We start from the raw sequence: 23,404 nt of genomic DNA, 5'->3' as shown, positions 1-23,404 counted from the left end.
AGGGAGGCCTGGCGTGCTGCGATTCATGGGGTCACAAAGAGTTGGACACGACTGAGTGATTGAACTGAACTGAACTGAACGATAACACAACTCTATGAATATACTAAAACCAGTGAACTGTCAAAAAATAAAAACCTCTGCACTACAATGGACCTAAATAAATATTTCAGTGATGAAAAATACAGTAACTTATCAATCAATACCTTAGAAATTTACAGAAAAGTACATTCTGACAACCTACAATAATTAATTTGCCTTCATCAGTCTCTTCATTAATCATCATGGATGCCCCATAGGCAAACAGTTCTCATTACCTTTATATTAAGACATTTGTTACAGATAAGAATGTTTAGGTAGGAATTAGACAAGGATACTAATATATTAGAAACTGATACTATGGAATCTTAAGGGAAATATTTTAAAATTTCTGGACTTCTTTTAAGGCAAGTAATTTGATCAAGATATAAGATTCCATGAAGTTCTAAAAGCTTATGTTGTGTTTTTGACTGCTACCTATAAGCACATCTGGAAAGAGATTTTAAAATTTTTAATTAAATTATGTAGTTCTTAAAACCCCAACTTTATGCAGATCAATATAGGAATACTGGAGAACACTAGGCAACACTAGTTAACTTTGAAGTTTCCTAATCAGGACCTCCATTTTAAAGTCAAATATTGTTAAGCACAGTATGATTTATGTATGCTCATCTTTTCACTTTACAGTTTTCCCTTAAGAAAGTTCCCTTTCTCAGAAAAAGTTTTAACCATGTATTTATTGATCACAGTGCTACTTGGAATAATAAAATGTTACAACCTAAGCATCAATCAACAAAGTAAACTGGTTAAACAAATAATGGCACATCTATACAGTGAAACATAGTCATTAAAAACATAGAATAAAAAAGAAAAATAAAATAGAAATCAGAACAGTGACTTTCTGCGGAAAGGTCAGAAAGCAGACTTTTAACCCATATCCTCAAGAATAACTGCATATAATTGATGCTTAATTGATGGAAGGTTTGTACATGGGAACCGTTAAACCACAGCTGAAAAAAATGTATTTAATGAATTGAGACCATATCCATTATACAATGTTAACTAGAAAACACAAGTTACCAAAAGTCATGTAGAACATGATCACATTCTTGAGAAAATATAAGCACATATTTGCCCACAAAAACATGTATAAAAATATATCCTATACCATTCATAAAGTTCATCTATTTTAATCCTTTTTGGTTACTTTTTCCAGCTGTGAAAATTATATAAATTTAAGGTATACAATGTGACAATTTATGTGTACATACTACTGATTATCACAATAAGGTTAATACATCCATTACCTCATAGTTAATAATATGTGTGTACTTATCTTTTTTTTTAATTTTTCTTAAACATATTTTATTTATAAGAAGAAACTTTTAATTAAAAAACTTAAGACTCTCCTCTTTAATCTATTTTCTTTAGTTTTAAGGCTTAAAGTAAAATAGCTCATCACGGAATGCATTTTTTCCTCCTAGTAAAGTTTCTTACAACAACCAATTGTAGATGGGGAAAAAATTCTATCTTCCTACTGAACCTAATAAGGTCAATCCTCATTTTCAAAACCACCAGGTGATTATAATTTTTACTCAATACCTACCCTTTTATTGCTAATTTAAGTTTCAGGGAAATTTGTCATGGAAACCCCCTTATATTTTTGGAGAAAAAAATAAACCAACACTTTGCTAAGGACTTTTATACATTATGATTTAATTACTCCTCATAGAGACCACATGAGATAGTAGTTTATCATCATATAAATTTTACAGGTAAAGAAACTGAGGTTCAGATATATTATTTAACCAAAATACCAAAGCAAGAGAGTATTAACCCAGATTTGAAATAAGGCTTTCCAATCTCATGTTTTCTTTATACTATAGTTGTGCTTTTCATTTATATGTATCTTTATTGAGAATCCAAAGTAAAAATCCCTCTCTGAGAAAGGAAAATTCACATAGCTCTTTAAGAAGCAATAGACTTTTTTAAAAAAAATCATTTGAGTCCCAAAGTACTTTATTTAAGGGCCTTTGTGACTGGAAAATATATTTCTGATAAAGGTACTGAATTTGCAACCTCAATAAACTAGTCTGAAAAGTTTAGTCAGCTGGCATGGAGCAAGAGTCACATGTAAAATTTAACATGTCTAACTTCTATCCTTTGGTGCTAAAAGCACCAAATTTCTCTGTTACATTTTCCTATCATTTGTACAAAAAGATAAGGACTCTCATAATGCAATATAACTTTATTTAAAAGCACATCTTTATTCACCTTAATTTTAAACTTTTATATTTATATGAACTTGAAGATCTACAAAATTTGGTTAATTATGAAAAGTCTTTACACAGTGTGAGAGACAATGATAATTCATTAACCATATTTATCATTAAGCCCTTTGATGACTGCTAAGCTTTGTAAAAAATAAGACAACAGGCCCCAAATGGAGTCATTTTTGCTAAGTTCCACGGTAATAAACTGAGACTTAGTTACAATTTTGGTCTTCTTCAGAAATGGAATGTTAAACCAATCAAGAATCACTTGATCAGCACTAGTTAGATAATCTGCCTGAAAGATGTCTGCCATCTCCTAAAGGAGATGGTTATGACCTTGCCATAACCATTCCACCTCCTGTAACCAATCCGCTTTTGGTCTAGTAAAATTTCCTTGTTCCTGTTCCCTTCTACTTAGAGTTCTTTCATTTTGTATAGCCCCTTTGCACACTTTTCTGTTAAGATTGAATGCTGCTCAACTCTTGAATCACTCAATAAATCAAATAAGACCTTTAAAATACAGTTAAATTTTGCTTTTAAACACTTTGGTGGCAATGTTGGGATCCAAAGGAGACTTCTGACTCTGGGGATGAGAAACAAAGGCATTGGTACCTGTGAATCCTTTGAGTTTTCTGTCTTTCCGTGGGTAAGTTCCATGGGTAAGTACTCCCTAGTTCGGAGCCTACTTCTGATCTCTGCTCTGATTGGCTCCCAATCTAATTAGCTTCTCAGTCCAAGGCTGAGGGAGTCAGTTTGAGCTTCCAAACAGTTCCACTTGGAATCTGACTTTCCAGCTCTTGGTTAGTGCACAGTGCCCATTTGTTGGGATTTACTAGTTCACTTCAAAATTCTACATTAGCAACCACCAATGGTTCCACTTAGGAACACATAAGGCCTTCCCTTGACAAGTCCGCAATGCCATCTCTTTGGTTATTGCTGGTGTCTGCAATTCCGTTTCCTTGGCTACTGTTAGTTTCTGTTACAATGCACATGAGGTCAAGGAATAATATATATACTGTGAACGGGAACCTCAGAAGCCAAAGTAACAACATCGATGGTACAAGACAGATACTTAAAAGCTGTCAGAGTACTCACCACCGAACTCTAAGACACTCATGCTGGAATAAGTTGGTCATGGAAGAGGTTAGGTTAACACCAGGTCACCCACCAATCTCAAGAAAATTGCTGTGTGACAAGATACACTTTAAAACATCAATCACATACCCCCAACCCAGCAGCACATTCCTGTCAGGTACCTACAGACCTGAAGCGTAGCTAAATGGAATCCTCAAGTTTCAAAGGACTGAGCACAACACCTTCTGACACAATTGCTTATTTTAATTCTACGAACTGTGGTCCTGGAAGCTGTTGGTATCTAGGAAAATGGCAAAATCTTACAAAGACAACCGAGAATTACAATGGTCATTGAGGAGAATATTCCAACTAAACAAGATCATCCATTTAAAAAGTTCACCTGGAAGCAAGAACTCGCAAAGCAAGCCAACAGAACAGGATACCTATTCCAATTGGCATGCAGAAGGCTCAAAAAAGGTTCAAGATTCTAAAACAGCTTCATTAAAAGATTCTTCGTAAAATGCTAATGAAAAATTAAAGACACAAGAGGCACCTAAAACAAAAGACTACAAGACTGACTGTCACAAAGGGTGGGACGCGACTTAGCAACTGAACAACCACCTCAAGACTGACGTGACTCCTACTACTCCCCTCTATCCTACTTTACTTGAGCACTCATTCAACTAATTAATCCTCTGTCTGAATCATCTTTCCACTATGAAGAGACTACAAGACCATAAACAAAAGTCTCCCAATAAATGGCCTTACAAACACCCCCATATTTACCCTCAAAGGAGGGCCCCCAGCTGGGCCTCTCTCAGGGTTGACAAGACTCTGAGGGATTTTCTGGTTATTCCCTTAAACAGCCAGTGGGAAACTAAAATTAACGAAAAACCTTGCCAAATTCAGGTAGACATCAAAGGTACACTCTTTAACATCCACTCTGAAGCCTACAGATGCAATTCTGGGAAAACTGTCAGAAGCTGGCAAAGGATGAGAATTCTTGCCAGAATCACCTCTCCTGAACATGTTTCTAGTGCCCAGTTGAGAAAGGTAAAATTTAATGTCATCCCTTCCTTTCCAGACCCATTGGTTATTAATCCTTCCTCTCCTAGAGACAATTATTGCCTTCTTGTATGTCTTTCTGGGTCCTGAGAATTGTATAAGTCTTTTGTTCTTTCTTCTAGCTAACTTTGGGAGTGACTCAGGGTCTTGAGAAGATAGTGTATTTTGCACCCTCTTGGAGATGCCTCAAGTCTCAGGGGTTATCCAACACTGCCAGGAATATTTACTGTTTGTCTCAAATGAAACCAGGTAAGACATTGGAAAGGATTTTTTTTTTTTTTTTAAGTAGCTCTCTGGTCAGAAGTTGGCCAAACTGTAAGCTGATACTCAAAGCCTGACAGAAACTTTACTTTAGGCCTTTTCCCCTAAGCTAATATGAAACCAAACTATGGACCCAGAGAGGTAGGAAATATTCCAAAGACAAACAGGCCTAGATCTAGAACACAGGAATCTTTTGATTGCTATCTTAGTTGAAGATCCTCTCTCTGACAAAAGGAAGCAAATTGAAAAGACAGACAGATGGATGGGTCAGCTCTTTGAAGTCATTTTGGTTGCAACTTAACTCTTCAAGCATCTGCCCACAATGCAGGAGACCCAGGTTCAATCCTGGGTCGGGAAGATCCCCTGAAGAAGGAAATGGCAACCCACTCCAGTACTCTTCCCTAGAAAATTCCATGGATGGAGGAGTCCATGGGGTCACAGAGAGTCGGACACAACTGAGTGACTTCTCTTTCTTTAACTCTGCAAGGAATTAAAAAGTAACTGTCCTCATCTTATAAATTGAGTCTTTACAAGAACAGAAAATGAAGCTCAAGAAGAAATTCAAAGTCTACCTTTTTTCAAATCTCTAAACCTCCCCTTTTCATCTAAAATGACTTCTGCTGTTCAATCGCTCAATAGTGTGACTCTTTGCAACCCCATGAACTGCAACACGCCAGGCTTCCCTGTCCTTCACTGCCTCCTAAAGTTTGCTCAAACTCATGTCCATTGAATCGGTGAGGCCATCCAACCATCTCATTCCGTCATCCCTTCTCCTCCTGCCTTCAATCTTTCCCAACATCAGGGTTTTTTCAAATGAGTCAGCTCTTCGCATAAGGTGGCCAAAGTATTAAGAGCTTCAGCTTCAACATCTGTCTTTCCAATGAATATTCAGGGTTGATTTCCTTTAGGATTGACTGGTTTGATCGCTTTGCTGTCCAAGAGATTCTCAAGAGTCTCCCCCAGCACCACAGTTCAAAAGCATCAATTCTTCAGGGCTCAGCCTTCTTTATGGTCCAACTCTCATATTCATACATGCTGCTGCTGCTGCTGCTAAGTCGCTTCAGTCGTGTCCGACTCTGTGCGACCCCATAGACGGCAGCCCACCAGGCTCCCCGTCCCTGAGATTCTCCAGGCAAGAATACTGGAGTAGGTTGCCATTTCCTTCTCCAATGCAGGAAAGTGAAAAGTGAAAGTGAAGTCGCTCAGTCATGTCTGACTCTTAGCGACCCCATGGACTGCAGCCCACCAGGCTCTTCCGTCAATGGGATTTTCCAGGCAAGAACACTGGAGTGGGGTGCCATGGCCTTCTCCGATCCATACATGACTACTGGAAAAACCATATCTTTGACTAGACAGACTTTTGTCAGCGAAGTAATGTCTCTGCTTTTTAATATGCTGTCTAGGTTTGTCATTGCTTTTTTTCCAAGGAGCAAGCATCTTTTAATTGCAAGGCTGCAGGCACAATCCTCGGTGATTTTGGAGCCCAAGAAAATAAAATCTGTCACTGTTTCCATTCTTTCCCCATCTGTTTGCCATAAAGTGAAGGGACCGGATGCCATGATCTTAGTTTTTTGAATGTTAAGCTTTAAGCCAGCTTTTTCACTCTCTTCTTTCACCTTCATCAGGAAGCTTGTAGTTTATTATTAAAATTCCCATTAGGAACCAAAAGTCTATTTAGGAGGGACTTTCATTCTTTCTCTGTGCTTTTGAGATACAGATGTTCTACCTGGTTTTCTCTAGAAACTGAAGGTCCTGTCTTTGAAATGAAAACTTCAAAGAGGCAGTGCTTACCAGAAGTAAAGAAAAAAAGGCGAGTGAAAGGTTATCTGAAAACCAGGCAAATGAAAAATTGTGTCCATGTTAGTAAAAAGTGTAACCTTCTGAGTAGGTAGCCTTAAATCATTCCATCTACCAGAAACACAATATGGACGCAACTGTTCTTTTATTAACTTTGATTTTTTGCATTATCATACCTACCTCATAGCTAAAATGTTGGAATAGAAACTGTAAGGTCTGTTTGCAGTCTAAATGTTTATGAATGTCTATGTGTGTGGTATTTTCTTATCTTCAGATGACATTGCTAAAGTTTATTTGTGAAAAGATTTAACTGGCTTAAAAACAAACAATTGCTATATAAAATAAGTATACTGTCAGAAATACAAAAACTCATTTTTTCACAAGTTCATATGATCCAGGATAAAGCTTTAGTAAATAAAAGCCAGTGCAGGGCTTCCCTGGTGGCTCAGTGGTAAAGAATCCACCTGCCAATGCAGGAGACACGGGTTGGCTCCCTGATCCAGGAAGACCCTACATGCCTCGGAGCTACTAAGGCCCTGGCCACAATGAGCCTGTGCTCCAGAGGCCGGAGCCACAACTACTGAGCCCACGCACCCTAGAGCCCGTGTTCCACAACAAGAGAAGTCACCGCAATGAAAAGCCCATATAACTAGAGAGTAGCTTCCTCTCTCCACAACTAGAGAAAAGCTTGAGCAGCAGCAAAGACCCAACACAGCCAAAAAGAAAGAAAGAAAGAAACAATTTTTTTAAAGCCAGCGTGTCTGTTGGTTTAATCCATATAGGCAAGATCTTAGAGTTATCAACATTAAATATAAAATCTACTCTACCAGGATTTATCAAAAGTCAAGTTCATGCTATCTGTTACAAAATCAATAAGAATCCATCAACTTAAGAAGATGGTTAGCTATTAATGTCTTACACAAGTCCCATGAGTAATCTAAACATAATTGTTAAGAAAAAGAGACATAAAACAGATCTAAGGTAAGCTTTATAAGTAAACTTTTCAACAGTAATTGTATTTTACAGTATGTGTACTTAAAAATATTTTTCAAAATCTTTTTGGTTACTTGAAACCTTAAAGTTATATTGAGATAAGTTAAATGATGGCTGCTGCTGCTAAGTCGCTTCAGTCGTGTCCGACTCTGTGCGACCCCAGGCAGCCTACCAGGCTCCCCCGTCCCTGGGATTCTCCAGGCAGGAACACTGAAGTGGGTTTCCAGTTCCTTCTCCAATGCAAGAAAGTGAAAACTGAAAGTGAAGTCGCTCAGTCATGTCCGACTCTTAGCAACCTCATGGACTGCAGCCTACCAGGCTCCTCCATCCATGGGATTTTCCAGGCAAGAGTACTGGAGTGGGGTGCCACTGCCTTCTCCAAATGATGGCTATTCATTGACTATCTAGATCATTCCCAAAGAAGATAAAATACTAAAACATTAATTGCTGAATACATCTTTACCTACTTTGGGCTTCCTTTTACAAAGGAACTAAAAATATTTGGGTCTTCTATTAAACATATTTTGTGCCACACTGTAAAATTTGATATGATAAATATCCTTAAGAAACTATGAAATGTATTCACAAATTTGCCAGTAAAAGTTCACAACTGTTTACTCAATTTTAACTAGAAATCTGATTTTTAAGAATTAAAAAACCTTAATTTTTAAGAATTAAAAATATAAATAATTTAAAATACTAGAAATAAGAGAAATATCTCTTGTATGCAAGGCAAGTAGGATGTGTGTTTTGAAAAAGAAAATGTGAGAAATGGAGATGTATTTTTGTTAAGAGGAAAGAAGGTAATGTTGTCCTAAAGTAAAGATGGCTATTTGAGTATGGGAAAGAGGAAAATAAAGGGACAAACTATGGACAGAGAAAGTTGAGGAGAGAGAGAGGGAAGTAAGGAGGGAGAGAGGGAGGGAGAATAGGCATCTTGTGTGATCAAACTGGCTAAAAACTGAACTGTAATTATAAGAGTTTTTAAAATAAGTTTTAATACCAATACTGTACTTATATACAACTATAACTTAATCCTTTTTCATTTGCTAAAAAGGCAAAGTTTTATTGTACTAAGGGTCACTCTTGATAAGCTACTGTGAAGGTTTTTCCTTTCTAAGTAATCTGTCTAGAAAGTAACAATTTTGTGTTTTATCAAGATAATTTCTTGTGTCTCATGTTATCTTTATCACATCTTTGATTAATTAGCAAACCTAATTCTTCTTGATATTAAAGTTTTGCTCAGAACTATAGTCTTCTATATTTGCCTTTGAAAATCCTTAATTGTCACTTGCGTTAAATGGATAATTATTATTTCATAATGATCTGAATCATTTTTAGTCAAGTGTTCAAAACCTTTGATATTCTGACAAATTCCCCAAAACTGAATTCTAAATGAAGCATTTTTGACCTCCAACTAACTTTGAGATTTTCAGAGGGTCCCTGGAACATCTCAATGTATTTGTTCTCTTTCCCTATTAAAAAGAGATAAATGTATTAAAAGCCTTAAAACAACTTATGCCTTTTGACTCTATTAAAAAAAAAAAAGAAACCAGATAGATGTTCTAAGATTTATATATGAAAACACCTGTTACTATTATTTATATTGTCAAAATACTGGAAAGAACTTAAATGTTCAATAATTAGAAAGCGCTAACTAAAGCCATCATATAGCCACATGACAGACGAACACAGACATCCACCCAAAATCAAGTCTTTGAAGGAAATTTGATAATATGTACAAACATCAATCATACCTTAAGTCAGAGGATCCCAACCTCATTCATAGCGCTCTAAGTATCTTAGTAATTTGTTCATGGCACCGCCAGGTCCAAAGAGATACCTACCTAACAATTTCAGTATGAAGGTTTTCTCAAAAAATTAAAAACAGGGCTTCCCTGGTGGCTCAGTGGTCAAGAATCTGCCTTGACCACTCCAATGTCTCCAATATAGGAGACATGGGTTCAATCCCTGATCCAGGAAGATCCCCTACATGCCGTGGAGCAACTAAGCCCATGTGCCACTGCTATTAAGCCTGTGCTCCGGAGCCCGGCAGCCACAACTACTGAAGCCCATATGCCCTGAGCCCATGCTCTGCAACAAAAGAAGCCACCACAATGAGTAGCCCGTGCACCACAACCAGAGAGGAACTCCTGCTAGCCACAACTAGAGACAGCCACACGCGACCACAAAGGCCCAGCACAGCCAAAAGTAAATAATTCTTTTTTAAATTAAAAACAGAACTACCAGATTATCCAACAATCCCACTTCTAGGAATACATCCAAAGGAAACAAAATCACTATCTCAAAGAGATATCCTGTACTGCCATGTTCACTGCAGTGTTATTTACAACAACCTAGTCATGGAATCCACCAAAGTTTCCACTGGCTGACAAACGGATAAAGAAAATACGGTATAACACATATAATGTAATATTACTCAGCTATAAAAAACAAGTAAATAATGCCACTTGAAGCAACATGGATGGACCTTGAGATTATCATACTAAGTGAAGTCGGACAGAGAAAGACAAATATCATATATATCACTCAAATGTAGAATCTAATTTTTAAAAAGATGCAAATGAACTTATTTACTAAGCAGAAGCAGACTTACAGGTATTGAAAACACACTTGTGGTTACCAAAGGGGAAACGTGATGGGGAGGGATAGATAAATCAGGAGCTTGGGATGAACACATACATACTACTCTGCATGCATACATGCTAAGTTGCTTCAGTCATGTCTGACTCTTTGCAACCCCATGGACTGGAGCCCACCAGGCACCTCTGTCCATGGGATTCTCCAGGCAAGAATACTGGAGTGGGTTGCCACTTCCTTCTCCAACATGCTACTATATATAACACAAATAACTAACAAGGACCTACTGTATAGTACAGGGAACTTTACCCAATATCCTGTGATAATCTATATGAGAAAATAATCTTAAAAATTAATATATGTATAAATGAGGGGTTCTGCTAATGGCTTAGTGGGTAAAGGATCCATCTGCAATGCAGGAGACACAGAAAATGCAGGTTCAATCCCTGGCTAGGGAAGATCCCCTGGAGGAGGACATGGCAACCCACTCCAGTATTCTTGCCTGAAAAATCCCATGGACAGAGGAGCCTGGTGGGCTACAGTCCATGGTATTGCAAAGAGTTGGACAAGACTGAGTGACTAAGCACATATGTATAACTGAATCACTTGGCTTTATATCTGTATTACCTGTACACCTGGTTAGGGAAGATTCCGCATGCCATGGGGCAGCTAAGCCCATACTGTAACTACCAAGCCTGTGCTCTAGAGCCTGTGAGCCACAACTACTGACCCATGCATCTAGAGCCTGAGTTCTGCTCTGAGAAGCCAAGGCACCACAACTCGAGAGCAGTCCCAGGATGTTGCAACTAGAGAAAAGCTCGCATAGCATCGAAAACCCAGTGCAGCCAAAAATAAACAAAGAAATGAAAATATAGTTAATTTACAATGTTTCAGGTGAACAGCAAAGTGATTTAGTTATATTTTTTTCTTTTTTGGATTCCTTTCCATTATAGGTTATTATCAGATTCTCAACATGATTCCCTGTTCTATACAGCAGGTATCTGTCAGTTATCTATTTTATATATACAGTAGTGTGTATATATAAGCTACTGTATATATTAATACCAAACTTCTAAAGTATCCCCCCTCAGCTTTTCTTTAATGAACACATATGGGGTCTCTGTTAACACACTGACTTTTAAAGAAAATAAAACCTGCTTTGTTTTTAAAAGATACTTGCCTTTTTCCAATAATAAAAGTTACATACACTCTATTTCTTAAATGTTTTATTTTTTAGAATAGATAGTATACACAGTAAAATAAACATATGTGGATATTTTTCAAATAATGTAAGAGTATGTGTGTGTATCACTCTTCATCCTGTTCGTGACGCCAACTACCTTGCTGTGTCTCACTGTGCACACTGTTCGCTGAACCCAGGGTAGGCAAGGCTCGAGCTAAGAGGCTGGAAGGAGACCCGAGGAGCTGTAGGAATGCAGGCACGTTTTCTCTCTTCTGGCAGATGCAGCAACCGCAGCATAACCTGAGCCGACACAACCTCTCTCCTGGCGGCACAGCGGCTATAACCGTATCCTCTCCTGGCTGAAACTGCAGCCAAGGCACTAGACACGCTATATGCGCTCCTCTCGTGGCTGACCTGACGGACACAGCTGTGACACGGCTGCCTTCTAGGTGGAGCTCATGTATGTATGCAGCACAGAGTAGCCTGTGACCAAGCAAGTACCTCACCACACGCGTGCACAATGCTCCAAAGGATCTCAGCTGTTACACAGTCATTCACAAAACTCGGAGCAAGAGAGCCCGACCACGCCATCGTGGCGAATTTGCTCTCTCCCCACAGTGCGCTAAGTTGCTTCAGTCACATCCGACTCCTTGTGACCCCACGGACTGTAGCTCGCCAGGCTGCTCTGTCCATGGGATTCTCCAGGCAAGAATACTGGGGTGGGTTGCCATGCCCTCCTCCAGAGGATCTTCCCAACCCAGGGATCGAACCCTCATCTCTCACATCTCTTTTCAAATGTCTTCCTCTCAACCCAAATTTCATTCCCACAATCAACTATTAGCAAATTATTGTGAAAACATCCAGTTTCAGTCTTTGTAGTCAGAGATTACATCTCATTCACTCTTGTATCCTCATTACCTATGACATAATACTTGGCTCACGGAAAGGAATCAAACAATAAACAGTAAAGGATGGATAAATGAATGGAAAGCCAGAAAAGTGGAAAACAGGTGAAAAGAGATAATGGACTGATGGCTAAAAGACAGGTAGATGAAGACTGGACAGATGGAAACTTGGATAGAGCAGAGATTGATGAATGAACACATGCAGAGATGTATATTATTGAGAAATTATTACTACATGACTTCAAGGTGTTCCTCTTGGGCATTATTTGGCTGTTCAGTGGTTAGGACTCCACTCTTTCTCTGTAGTCAGAGAAGTAAGATTCCACAAGCCATTCCGCAAGGCCAAAAAGAAAAAGTGTCAGTCTTTGCTAACTGACCTTTCTAGTGGTCCCTTTCCCCTTTCAGAGATCCCTACTGAGCCTAGGACACAGAGCCTGTGCCCCACAACAGAAACCACCACAATGAGAAGTTCATGCAGTCCAACTAGAAAGTAGCCACCACTTGCCACAACTAGAGAAAATCCATGCAGCAATGAAGACCCAGTGCAGCCAAAAAAATAAATAAAAATTTTTAAAAAAGAATAGCAACCCCAACTGAGGGCCAGATTGGTAATCTAGAAGATTAAATAAAGGAAATCTTCTCAAATGTCTTAGAGGAGTTGAAAATTTTGAGAATGAATTTAAGAGACAGGAAAGATAGAGCATAAAAGGTCAACATTTCTTAATAAACATATCTGAAGAAGAGAACAAAAGAGGAAACAGAGGAAGAAGAACTAAATAACAGGAAATAAAAACTGCCCTAAACCTAAGAAAAGAAACGCCCACTTAAAAGATCCTTAAGAAACTAGCAGGATTGGAAAATGGCAATGAAGGAGTGAAGGTAGCAAGATGCAACTAAAGCCACTGTATACCACTTTTTAACTTTTGAAGTTCAAGTATGTTCACAGATCATCTATTCAAAAAATAATCTGTAAAAGACACAAGAAACAAAGCTAGATAAGTGGATAGAAAAAAAAAGACCTACACATTCTAGACAGACTCTGGTGAAACTTTGGAATTCATGGATAAGTGAAAACCCCTAAAAGAGGAGAAAACCAAGTTTCTAATAAAGAAACTTCCCATGAGCAACAAGAAATGCCAAAAGCCATGAAGCTTAGCTTTGGGTTCTGAGAAAAAGAATTTTTCTTAATACAGAATTCTATATTCAGCCCAACAATCAATAAAGTATGAGGACAAAAAAACATTATCTGACATGCAAGAACTCAAAAATCTACACATCCTATATGAAAAAGTTAATTTAAAAGATATCTTCAGCTAACCAACAACAACAGACAATCCAAGAAAAACCAACCATGGGATATACAGAAAAACTGCAAGCTGAGTATGACCCAAAGACGTGAAGAAAGGGCAAAATAAGAAGATCCACTGGGCACTGATACTTGGAAGATTGTTGCAAGCAGCACTTACTTGGGATACAAGTCTACATTTCCCTCTCTATGGGTCTCAGCATGCTAATTAATTCAGCAATAAATTACATAATTATAATATTTTAAAGCTGTTGAGTGAGTGGTTTCCAGTGTTCACTTTTAAAAATAAACCCATAGATAAAAAGCAGTGGATCAACTAGGAAGCTATAAAAATTATAAAAATCCAGGAGTCTGAGAAAGAGAGTAGGAAAAAATTTTGTTACTTTCCTTAACATTCACATTAGAAAGATCATAGATAATATGTAAGTTGACAAACTAAAAAAAAAGACATCTAAGTTTACACTTCAAAGTCATAAAAGAAGTCACAAAAATCTTTAAACAACAAAGGTAATAAATTTGAAGCTTGAGATGGAAAGAGAAAAGAGGAGGTAGTGAAATCTCACAAAATTGCTCAGCTTTTCTAGGAAAGTTAATAGAAACTGCCTAAAGTTGATAAATCAAGACAGAATTACACGTATGTTACTTAGAGTTATAATGGTAAGCATCAGCAAAACTTAAAGCAGAAACAGTTATGGGTTATCTCTGAGAAGTCAAAGGGGGCTTGGGAGTAGGCAGTAAGAAGGAAGACTTTTTGTCTTCATTTTACATACCAACAAATTGTTGGGAGTTTTTTTTACTCATGTGCAACTATTCCTTGATAAATTTTAGTAGCACAAAAAAGATTTCTACTTTGATACAAACACACTATAAAGATGAAAAGATTGCTGAGAGATTACTTAATAGAACTCTGGTTTTCTAAGTTACACAAGCTCAAATTACATATAAATATTCAGAAGAAAAGAAAGTCAAAAAGATTTTTTTAATTTGCACCATAATCCAAAACAACAGGACTCGCTCATGTCTAAGACACTCTTAAAATGCAAATATAATTGTAAAAGCGAAAGGGGAAAAGGAAACTAACTTTTGTAAAAATCAACACAGTTTGTGCCTCAAACTGCTTAGGTCTTTTACCAAGTGAATTCATTTAACAATCATAACAAAAAATAACTTTTCATGACTGATTCATGTCAATGTATGGCAAAAACCACTACAATACTGTAAAGTAATTAGCCTCCAACTAATAAAAATAAATGAAAATAAATAAATAAATAACTTTTCTACAGAAAGATAGAACTAACCCCTCTATGAGGAAAGTTTTACCTTATTTTTCCAGCAGCCACAGACTTACCTTTCTGTCCAAATGTAAATATCTATAAATAGCTATAAAATAGTTTGCCATAGCAGGACTTTGGTCTGTGGTCACAGAACAAAACAAAATTAGCTGGCATACATGATAATTAAATCTATATCCTAATCATATTCATATTAGCAACTGAGGTCTACCACAAAGTCTCACTGAAATAATCTCTTTAAATAGAAAATACACAAGTTTCAAGCCTCTATAAGGAGGGTATGTTTTTCCTTCAGAAAGACTTACTCTATTAGAAACTAAAGATATTTTATAGAGACATAAATTGTTTGAGAACTTTACAGGTTTTTATTTCTCTTTGATCCATTACCCACTTCTGTATAAGAAATAAACCCTCAATAAAAAACTACTGCTCCACACTTGTATCTTGAATTACATCCTGTCCTCTCTCTGGAGACTCTCTTTCATCCTGCACAATGCATGCTCAAAATGGCTATTACAGGAAGTGTTGGACTATCTGCTATTTATAAACGGACAAAAATCTTTAAATAGTTCTCTCAGCTACCTCTTGACAGTTCTAGACCTTAAAAACTACCTGTTTTTAAAGAAATACTCATATTGGTAATTTAAAATGTTAAAATGCTCTTTGAAAAAAGCAAAGAGTGTGTACCTTTATTTTGTAATCCAAAGCTGCACGAAACTATACAGTCACAGTATCACAAGTTAAGGAATGAGTGGATCTTTAAAAACACATTAGTCAAATACTCGTAGACATTTACCACCAAGAAAACCCCAAATTGTAATATATTCCCTTCAAGCTTTCTATATTGATGTCCAACTTTCACTACACTACTTGAGAATTCTGAAAAAAAACAAATATGCAATTTAACATCATATATTAATTTTTGATCTAGCATATCCAGTTTAAAATATAGTAAACAAAAGTAAAAATTCTTAATTCATCCATACTGACATCCATTGTACTTAAAAAAAAAAAAAAAAAAACCCTTTCCGTGGATCTACTTTTTTCCTATCTAAAACTAAGACATGCCTTTCCCATACTGCTAAAATAGTCATTTGAATTTCCTATGCAAGCTAATAATTTAGAATTCACTTTTTATATATTAATAGTTATTTTTAAAGCCTTAACATTTCTCTTCCTTATTTTCAGCCCTCCTATCTTCAGTCTTTAGTGATTTATATTTGGTACCTCACCATATTTCCAAATAATTTCAAAACACTACTTCCAAAGGTAAAGAGCTTTTAGAAATTTAACTGACAGCAATACTAATGTGCACAAAATACTGTACCTACTGGGCTTCCCAGGAGGATCAGTGGTAAAAGAATCTCCCTGCAGACACAAGACACACCGGTTCAATCCCTGTGTCGGGAAGATTCCCTGGAGTAGGAAACAGCAACCCACTCCAGTATTGCCTGGAGAATTCCATGGACAGAGGAGCCTGGTGGACTACATACAGTCCAAGGGGTCACAAGAGTCGGTCACAACTGAGCGACTGAACACACACACACTCTCCTTCTGTACCTACTAGGATATTCATCACAGTGTACTAGGAAAGGGCTGGAGACAGACTAAATATCCATCAAGATGGATACTTAAATGCATCATATAAGTCAGTACAATGGGATATAATGAAAACTACTGTAAGCAATCAGGCATCTCTGTATATAAGATACGTATCACATATGTATCACATACAAAATATATAGAGCAGCAACTGTAAGTGGTGTGTGCTCAGCAACTCAGTCGTGTCCAACTCTTTGTGACCCCGTGGACGGTAGTCGGCCCAGGCTCCTTGGTTCATGGGATTTTCCAGGCACAAATACTAGAGTGGGTTGCCCTTTCTGCTCCAGGGGATCCTCTCCACCCAGGGACTGAACTCAGATCTGTGGCTCCTGCACTGACAGGCAGATTCTTTACCACTGAACCACCTGGAAATCCCACTTAAAGCACACTACTACTTAGTAAACACACATAATCCCAAGAAAATTCCTCTAAAAAGGAAAACCAAGAATGGCTGTCTCGAGAAAGGAAAGAGGGTGACTGGGAAAAGGAAAACTTACAATACATTGTGCAAACGTTTTTATTTCTAGCTTGGAACAAACTCATTGAATGTACACAAATTACAGCGATTTGGTAAAACATAAAGGGTGGCAACCAGATTGTATAATCTTTTTTATGCATATGCATTGACTACTAAATACATACACTTTTTTTAATGAAATACTTTTTTTAAAAGTAATCAACTATCCTTGGTTCTACCCATAAATTGAAAGCTTTTCAATTCAAGTACTTGTTTGCTTTATCAAATTATTTTAGCCTCAAATTTTCTTCTGTTATCTTGAAAGAAAAGACCCAAACCTTCTGATTTCATTTGTTCACACTGTCACTCATTTTCATAGAAAGGTCACTTCATGGATTTAAGAACTTTTGCTAAGCCACCTGCTCAAAAAAAAAAAAAAAAAAAAACTCAATCCTGCTAAGTCCAATATCATTGCTACTGGCCAGTTTCTTGGTCATACTAACCACCTTTCTTGGGCCACACGTGGCTAGAGGCTGCCTTACTTACAGCACAGATGCATTTTCATCACTGCAGAAAATCCTATTGGACATCACTGTTCTAGACTAAGGTTGTCAAATTATAGGCCGTGGGCCAAATACAGCCCACTACCTGGTTCTTTTCCTACTGGAACACAGCCACTTTAATTTGTGTTCATTTACACATTGTCTGTGGACACTCTGGCACTACAATGGCAGATTCAAGTAATTTTGACATAGATGGTCTGGTCCACAAAACCTAAAATATTTAGTTTCTGCCTCTTTAGAGGAAAAATTTGTCAACCACTGCTCTAGACAATCAAATTTCACTGAAAAGAATATTCCCTCTGGGCCTCAAAAACAAAGTTTTGAAGGCCTGAAGTGCAAAAATGAAGAACCAATTAAACAAACTCATGGTCACCTGATTTGCTAACTGCTAAAGGTACTTAATTTTTTAACATGAATCATATCAAAAAATTTCCTTAAAATGTTTGAAGGCTGACATTTTCTAAGCTTCTCTATAAACTCGATAGTAAAAGCACAGAAGACAGATTACTACAGTTAGCAATTTTAGAAGAGGTGGCCTAAGGGGGGGAAAAATGCTTAATTCAAAAATTACCCACATTACTTATCAATCTATTAAAAGAAATGTATGGGCTATCTTGAAAAACAGCATATAATTTCTTTGAGAAAAAAAGGTACCCTAGACCTAGTTAATGCTGTAGAAATATTTACATTGAAATGCTTATCTCATGTAGTATCACTATATTTCAGGCTTTCAAAACAAATACTGGAAACATAGGTTAAGTATGTTTACCTGAAAAGAAAAAATATATATTCTTTCCAATTTAGGGCATTTTTAAAATTTTAATGCAATTTTTGAGTGTTCTTACATGCTCAACCCTATACAACGTGGAGACAGGAGGATGACAATGACCCATTTGAGGCTAACAGTTTACAGAGCAGATTAATATCACAGTGATATTATACACACAAGAACAAGAGGGGCAGAAACACAGATGAGTACACTGGGTGACTAAGGAAGACTTCTAAAGAAAAGCGATTTGAATTGGGTATTGAACTGTGAGCAGGAGTTTCCCAGGTTTGTGGGAGGGGGAAAGGAGAGAGAAATCACAGAGCAACACCATTCTGGTTCGAGTATAGAAAAAACAAAATGAGACATGAAAAGGACTTAGCAGATCCTAGAAAAATATGAGCAGTTGAATGCTACAGAAGCATATGGCTTGAACACACGGAAAGAGGAGGGAGGTGGTGGCAGGCATAAAGGCTGTAAAGACTGAAGACTTTAGGATCCAAATGCAAACGGTTTTTACATGCCAAACTAGGGAATTAAGATCTGATGAAACCGGATGAGCCACACAGAATGTACAGTTTTCCAAGAAGAGATAACGACATGATTGATTTTATTTTGTAGGAAAGTAACACTGGCAGCAGTAACACTGGATCTAGGACTACAGTGAGGAAAGACTGATGGCAGAGAAACTCGGCTAACGTGCAAATCAGAGATGATGGTCAAAGGTAATGATAGTGAAGATGAAGAGAAACCAGATTAAGAGAAGCAACTACATGAAGCAGAATCTACTGGCCTGAACTTCTACTTTTTTAAAATGCCCCTCCCTCATATGCGATACTTTCCCTTTTCCATATTTTTTCAATATAGATATAGTATCCTTTGCATGGAAAGTTTACACAATAAGATAGTCAAAACTGGAAGCAATATGGTCTTCTTCGTTTTTTCTCCCAAGGTATTAGGAGGGAAAACACATTAGAAAATGCAAGAACTCAAGATTCAAGAAACCAGGATTATAGGCTTGTCTTTGCCAAAACTATGGGCATGACAATCTCTTAAAACTTTGGTTTTCTCATTTGTAGAAAGAAATTAGACTAGATGACCTAAAACCTTTGAAAGTTCTAAAATATTACGATCATTAATAATATATCTTAAATCTTTGGGAGGTCTCCAAAAACGCAAATACTATCACCTATATTAACTATGAACCAATGTGAAAAACCCATCAAAAACAAGCAGACACTATTGTACCTATCATTTACCTAAATGTATCTACACGTACTGATTACATTTATTGTGAAGGATTTCATGACAAACATTAAGACACGTAGTTACCAACTACTTCTCATCTGAAACCCTTAGGCAAAACTGAAACTCTGTAAGATGGCTCTGTCAGCCATTTCACTTTCAATTACTGTATTTCAAAATATCCCCAAAAAGGAGCATTCTTTTATTGGAGTGGTTTCAAAAAGCTAAATGAATGTCTGCAAAGTTGAATGGTATTATTGTTGGGTATAACAGTTTTCAGACATAACGCTAGTATGGAATCATACTTGCCTGAATCTCTTACAAAAGAACATTTTTAACAATATTCCTTTATCAAAGAAAACAAGAAGTGTTTCAGACTTGATAAATATGGTCTTGAGATTTGTAACCATACTGTTATGTGACTTTTTCTAAACGTTGAAAGAAAAACTGTACTACAAATTCTTGCTCATAAAGTCTAGAAATATTTTAGTTTCTCTTCAAGAATAACTTTTATGACTGATGGAAAAAAAAAAAAAGTTGAGTCAAAAAATCCTCTTCCTTCAGAAAAGATGAAACAAATCTCACTTTTATTAAAGGTGAAAAACCCAGGTGTAAATCTTGCATCTCCATTCTGTTACAAATTTATGTAGCATAATTAACAGGGCCTAAGTTAAAGTCATGTTTCAAAGGAAATAACATTCCATGGTTTTGTAAACTCTACTATTAAACTATAAGCAGAGGCTTTTCTAATGAAGCTATATGTTACATTACCACTTCTAGTGTTTCTTCTAGAGACCTGAACAATTTTTTGCCTATATGCTACATTATATACACCAGAATAGTTCCTCTTTAAGGTACTCATGTGATTTCTCTCTTGCTCCCTAAAATAGCATTATACTTCTGAGTTAACCAAAATAAATTCTGGAAAGAGCTACACTGTAATTTACCATGATCAGAGTGTAAAATCCTTTAGGATGCAAATCTGTATCAGTTTAGAATCATCACTAAAAACTTTCTGTTCTTTCAAATCAGCTGGTATCAATAAACACAAAACTAATCTTGCTACCAAGGCACAAGAGATGTGGGTGTTCACTATAAAGCCTCAAATCTCAACTAGACTCTTTGTCTAAGAAAAAAGTCTTTATAGTGATTTTTCTTACATGTAATTTAGTTATTTAAACTAATGCTTTCAGATCCTAAAAGTTTTTTTAAGTATAAAAATTTTGAAGATACACAAACTGATCTTACTCTACTAAAGAGGCTTTATTAATTCTAACCAAACAAATTTCACTCAAGAAGGAAGTGTATTCAAATCAAAAATTTTATTAGAGGGGAAAATATTCAAAAAGAATAGAAGCAGGAATTAAATAATCTATTCAGTGTTGTAGCCTGTGCTATTCAAATACAATTCAGAAGCAGAATTTTTAACTTTTTTCAAAAGTTGCCTGCTTAAAAAAATTTTTTCAATCTTTAACAAAATTAAAATACATTTTAAAAATTCAAGTTCAAATATATTACGAAGTTAGCATGAGGAATATGAAAACACCACCTCTGATTTGTTTTGTAACGCTAACGTCCAAACAGAAAAGCTAGATGCTCTTTCCCCAAATATATCTGGTAAGACTCCCACAGGAACACCAGTATAACAAGCAGCATAAATATTCCAAAAAACAAAATACAATTATAGTACTTCGCACTCCAAGATATTCATTCAAGGACACCTGGCAATTAACTAAAGGAATTATGAGAAAAGTTTACAAACAACCAAATATTCTGGGGCCCATTCAGCTATAACAAGAGAAAAAAGTTATTTGCAATAGTAACAATCCTTTACACTTGCAAAGTACTTTGTAGTTTTCACCATCCTTCATGATAAAAGAGTTTATAAAGTTGTGCTAGCTCCTTCCCTGTATGAAATCAGCAAGCAAACGAGCGCGCGCACACTCCCACACAGTACTACTACTTTGATCCTAGAGTCCATCAATCAGCCCTGTCAATTACAAAAGCGTGCGCAGAACGGTAAGCAGCACTTCAGATCTTTCCATCGTCGTTATGGCTGATAATCAGTTCATTCAGAAATGTTTCGCTACGATCCTAAAAACTCTCTTCCACATAGTTTGATCGTCCTTAAAGTTTAAGCGGGATAGGCAGATGTTCCTGGGCTCCCTAACTCTAGGGAAGGGGAATTTCTGCCAGGATGGGCCCTCAGGTGACGACTGACTTAAACCCACCCTTCTCAGGCAGGGAACTGGTTCCACCTGTCCTGGAGTACGAGCCTCGTGCCCTCCAGGACGAAGGACAGGCGTTTTTCAATACAACGTCTAGCTCTTCTTCTCCTAAGAGAACAATCAGTAAGAGCTTACTAAGGGGTCCCTAAAATTATCTCTCACCGCCCAGGAAAACAAAGATTCAGGCCCAGCACTGTGTCACTCGAAATCCGTTCTGGATAATCTAGGTGCCCGATAAACCTCAGCACGCAGTCGTCTCGAAGAGAATGGGGTGGAGGACGTAAGAATACCCAAGGTGAGGCGAAATGAGGTACAAGAACGAACTCGGAAGTTCTGCCAGCAAAACGCGGTTCGTCTCTCAGAAGGTCCTACACATTCGAGGGGAAGGTGCGGAACTGGAAATTGAGAATGAGAGAAAGCGAACTCGCAGCCTGGCGAAGCGGCGTGAAGAAGTGGCCGCCAGGCACACGACAGAGACAGAAGGGACCGCGCCGAGGGACCACCGGGCAGGCTGGCCCCTAGGGCCAAGGTGCCCAACGGCTCACACCAGTGAGGCTGGCGAGGACCCAGGCGCTCGGGGCCGCCCGACAGACTCCTCCGCGAGGTTTCAAACCGCCGCCCGCGGGAGGCGCTCAGCCGATTGGAAGTTCCAGCACGACCGTCACCAGCAGCCCAGGGCCGGAGCGGCAACTCCTCGGCGGAGCTCTCCCAACCGTCTGCGTCTCCCCTGGAGACCAGACCCCCACACACAAACTCCACCTCCAACCGAGGTCCCAACTCGAGTCCCGCCGCCAGCTCCTGGCACGCGGAGAGCGCCCTTCGGGACCAGACCTACGCCCCCCAAGCAGGCTGCGCCGCGGGAGTTCGACGGGCGCGACGCTGGGGTCTGGCAGAACCCGCGTCCCTGAGAGTCTGCCCCGGGACGCAGCCCCGAGACCACCTCCGCCTCGCCCCCAGCCCGGGCACGGCCCGACTGGGCTTCGACCCACCCATCCCGCGAGGTCGCGGGCTGGGCGAGGACCCGAGCAAGCCTTCTCCCCCCGCCCCTGCTCTTACCCATCTTTTCGCCTCGCCTTGTAGACGTGCCCGTAGGTGCCGCGTCCCACTTTGCACCCTTCGTACTCAAACAAATCCTCCACCCGCTCCCGCTCCGCCGCCAGCTTCGCCTTGAAATCATAATCCATTGTCTGCTTTCCCCATAGAGGCACCGGGACGCGGGGGCCGCCGCCGCTCAGTCCCTCCTCCTCCTCCCCCCGCGACCGCCGCTCCACTTCTCCAACAGCCACCTCTCGGGCGCGCGCGCGCGCGCCGCCCGCCGCCCCGCGATTCGCCTTCAGCAAGGGACTTCTCGGCGGCCGCTGCAGCCACCTCCTCCACCTCCTCCTCCTCCGCGGCGGCGGCGGCGGCGGCGGCAGCTCCCGCAGGCAGCCCCAGTCCCGCCTCCCCCCTTCATTTCCTTGTTTTGGAACCTGGTGGGCCGCGCCGCGGCTTCCTCGAGCTCATTAACGAATCAGCCCGCCCGCCCCGAAGTCGCGGAGACTCCCGGGAAATATAGTTCCTTTTGCCTCCGAGATAATTGAGTTTTGCGGCCGAAAGAAATACAACTCCCATGTTGACATGGGTCGCTATAGCCCCGCCTCCAAGAGGCTTGCACGCCTGCGCACTGAGGCCGCCCCCACCTCAGGTAGCGCTGGACTGCCAGTTCCTGCGAAGGTAGAAAGCGCAAAGTTGCAGTGTGCTTTCTGCGAATCTGTGGG

General features: G+C 38.8%; 1 protein-coding gene across 2 annotated transcripts in view; it reads right to left on the bottom strand.

Annotated features, from left to right (window-relative positions):
• The window catches only part of CDK19 (cyclin dependent kinase 19), a 175,761-nt gene extending 152,656 nt beyond the window's left edge, over positions 1–23,105 (bottom strand). The window contains exon 1 of one of the 2 annotated variants that reach the window (XM_070449957.1): positions 22,704–23,105. In XM_070449957.1, coding sequence (XP_070306058.1) covers positions 22,704–22,831 — 128 coding nt within the window. In that variant the 5' untranslated portion in view covers positions 22,832–23,105. The remainder of the gene's footprint in view (positions 1–22,703) is intronic. The other variant, XM_070449956.1, reaches the window with a different exon arrangement.
• Between the last annotated feature and the right edge of the window lie 299 nt (positions 23,106–23,404).

Source organism: Odocoileus virginianus, chromosome 19 (assembly GCF_023699985.2).
Source record: "Odocoileus virginianus isolate 20LAN1187 ecotype Illinois chromosome 19, Ovbor_1.2, whole genome shotgun sequence".
NCBI classification, from domain to species: Eukaryota; Metazoa; Chordata; class Mammalia; order Artiodactyla; family Cervidae; genus Odocoileus; species Odocoileus virginianus.
Note: the sequence above shows the minus strand (reverse complement) of the source record. Positions and strands in the feature narration are given on the sequence as shown.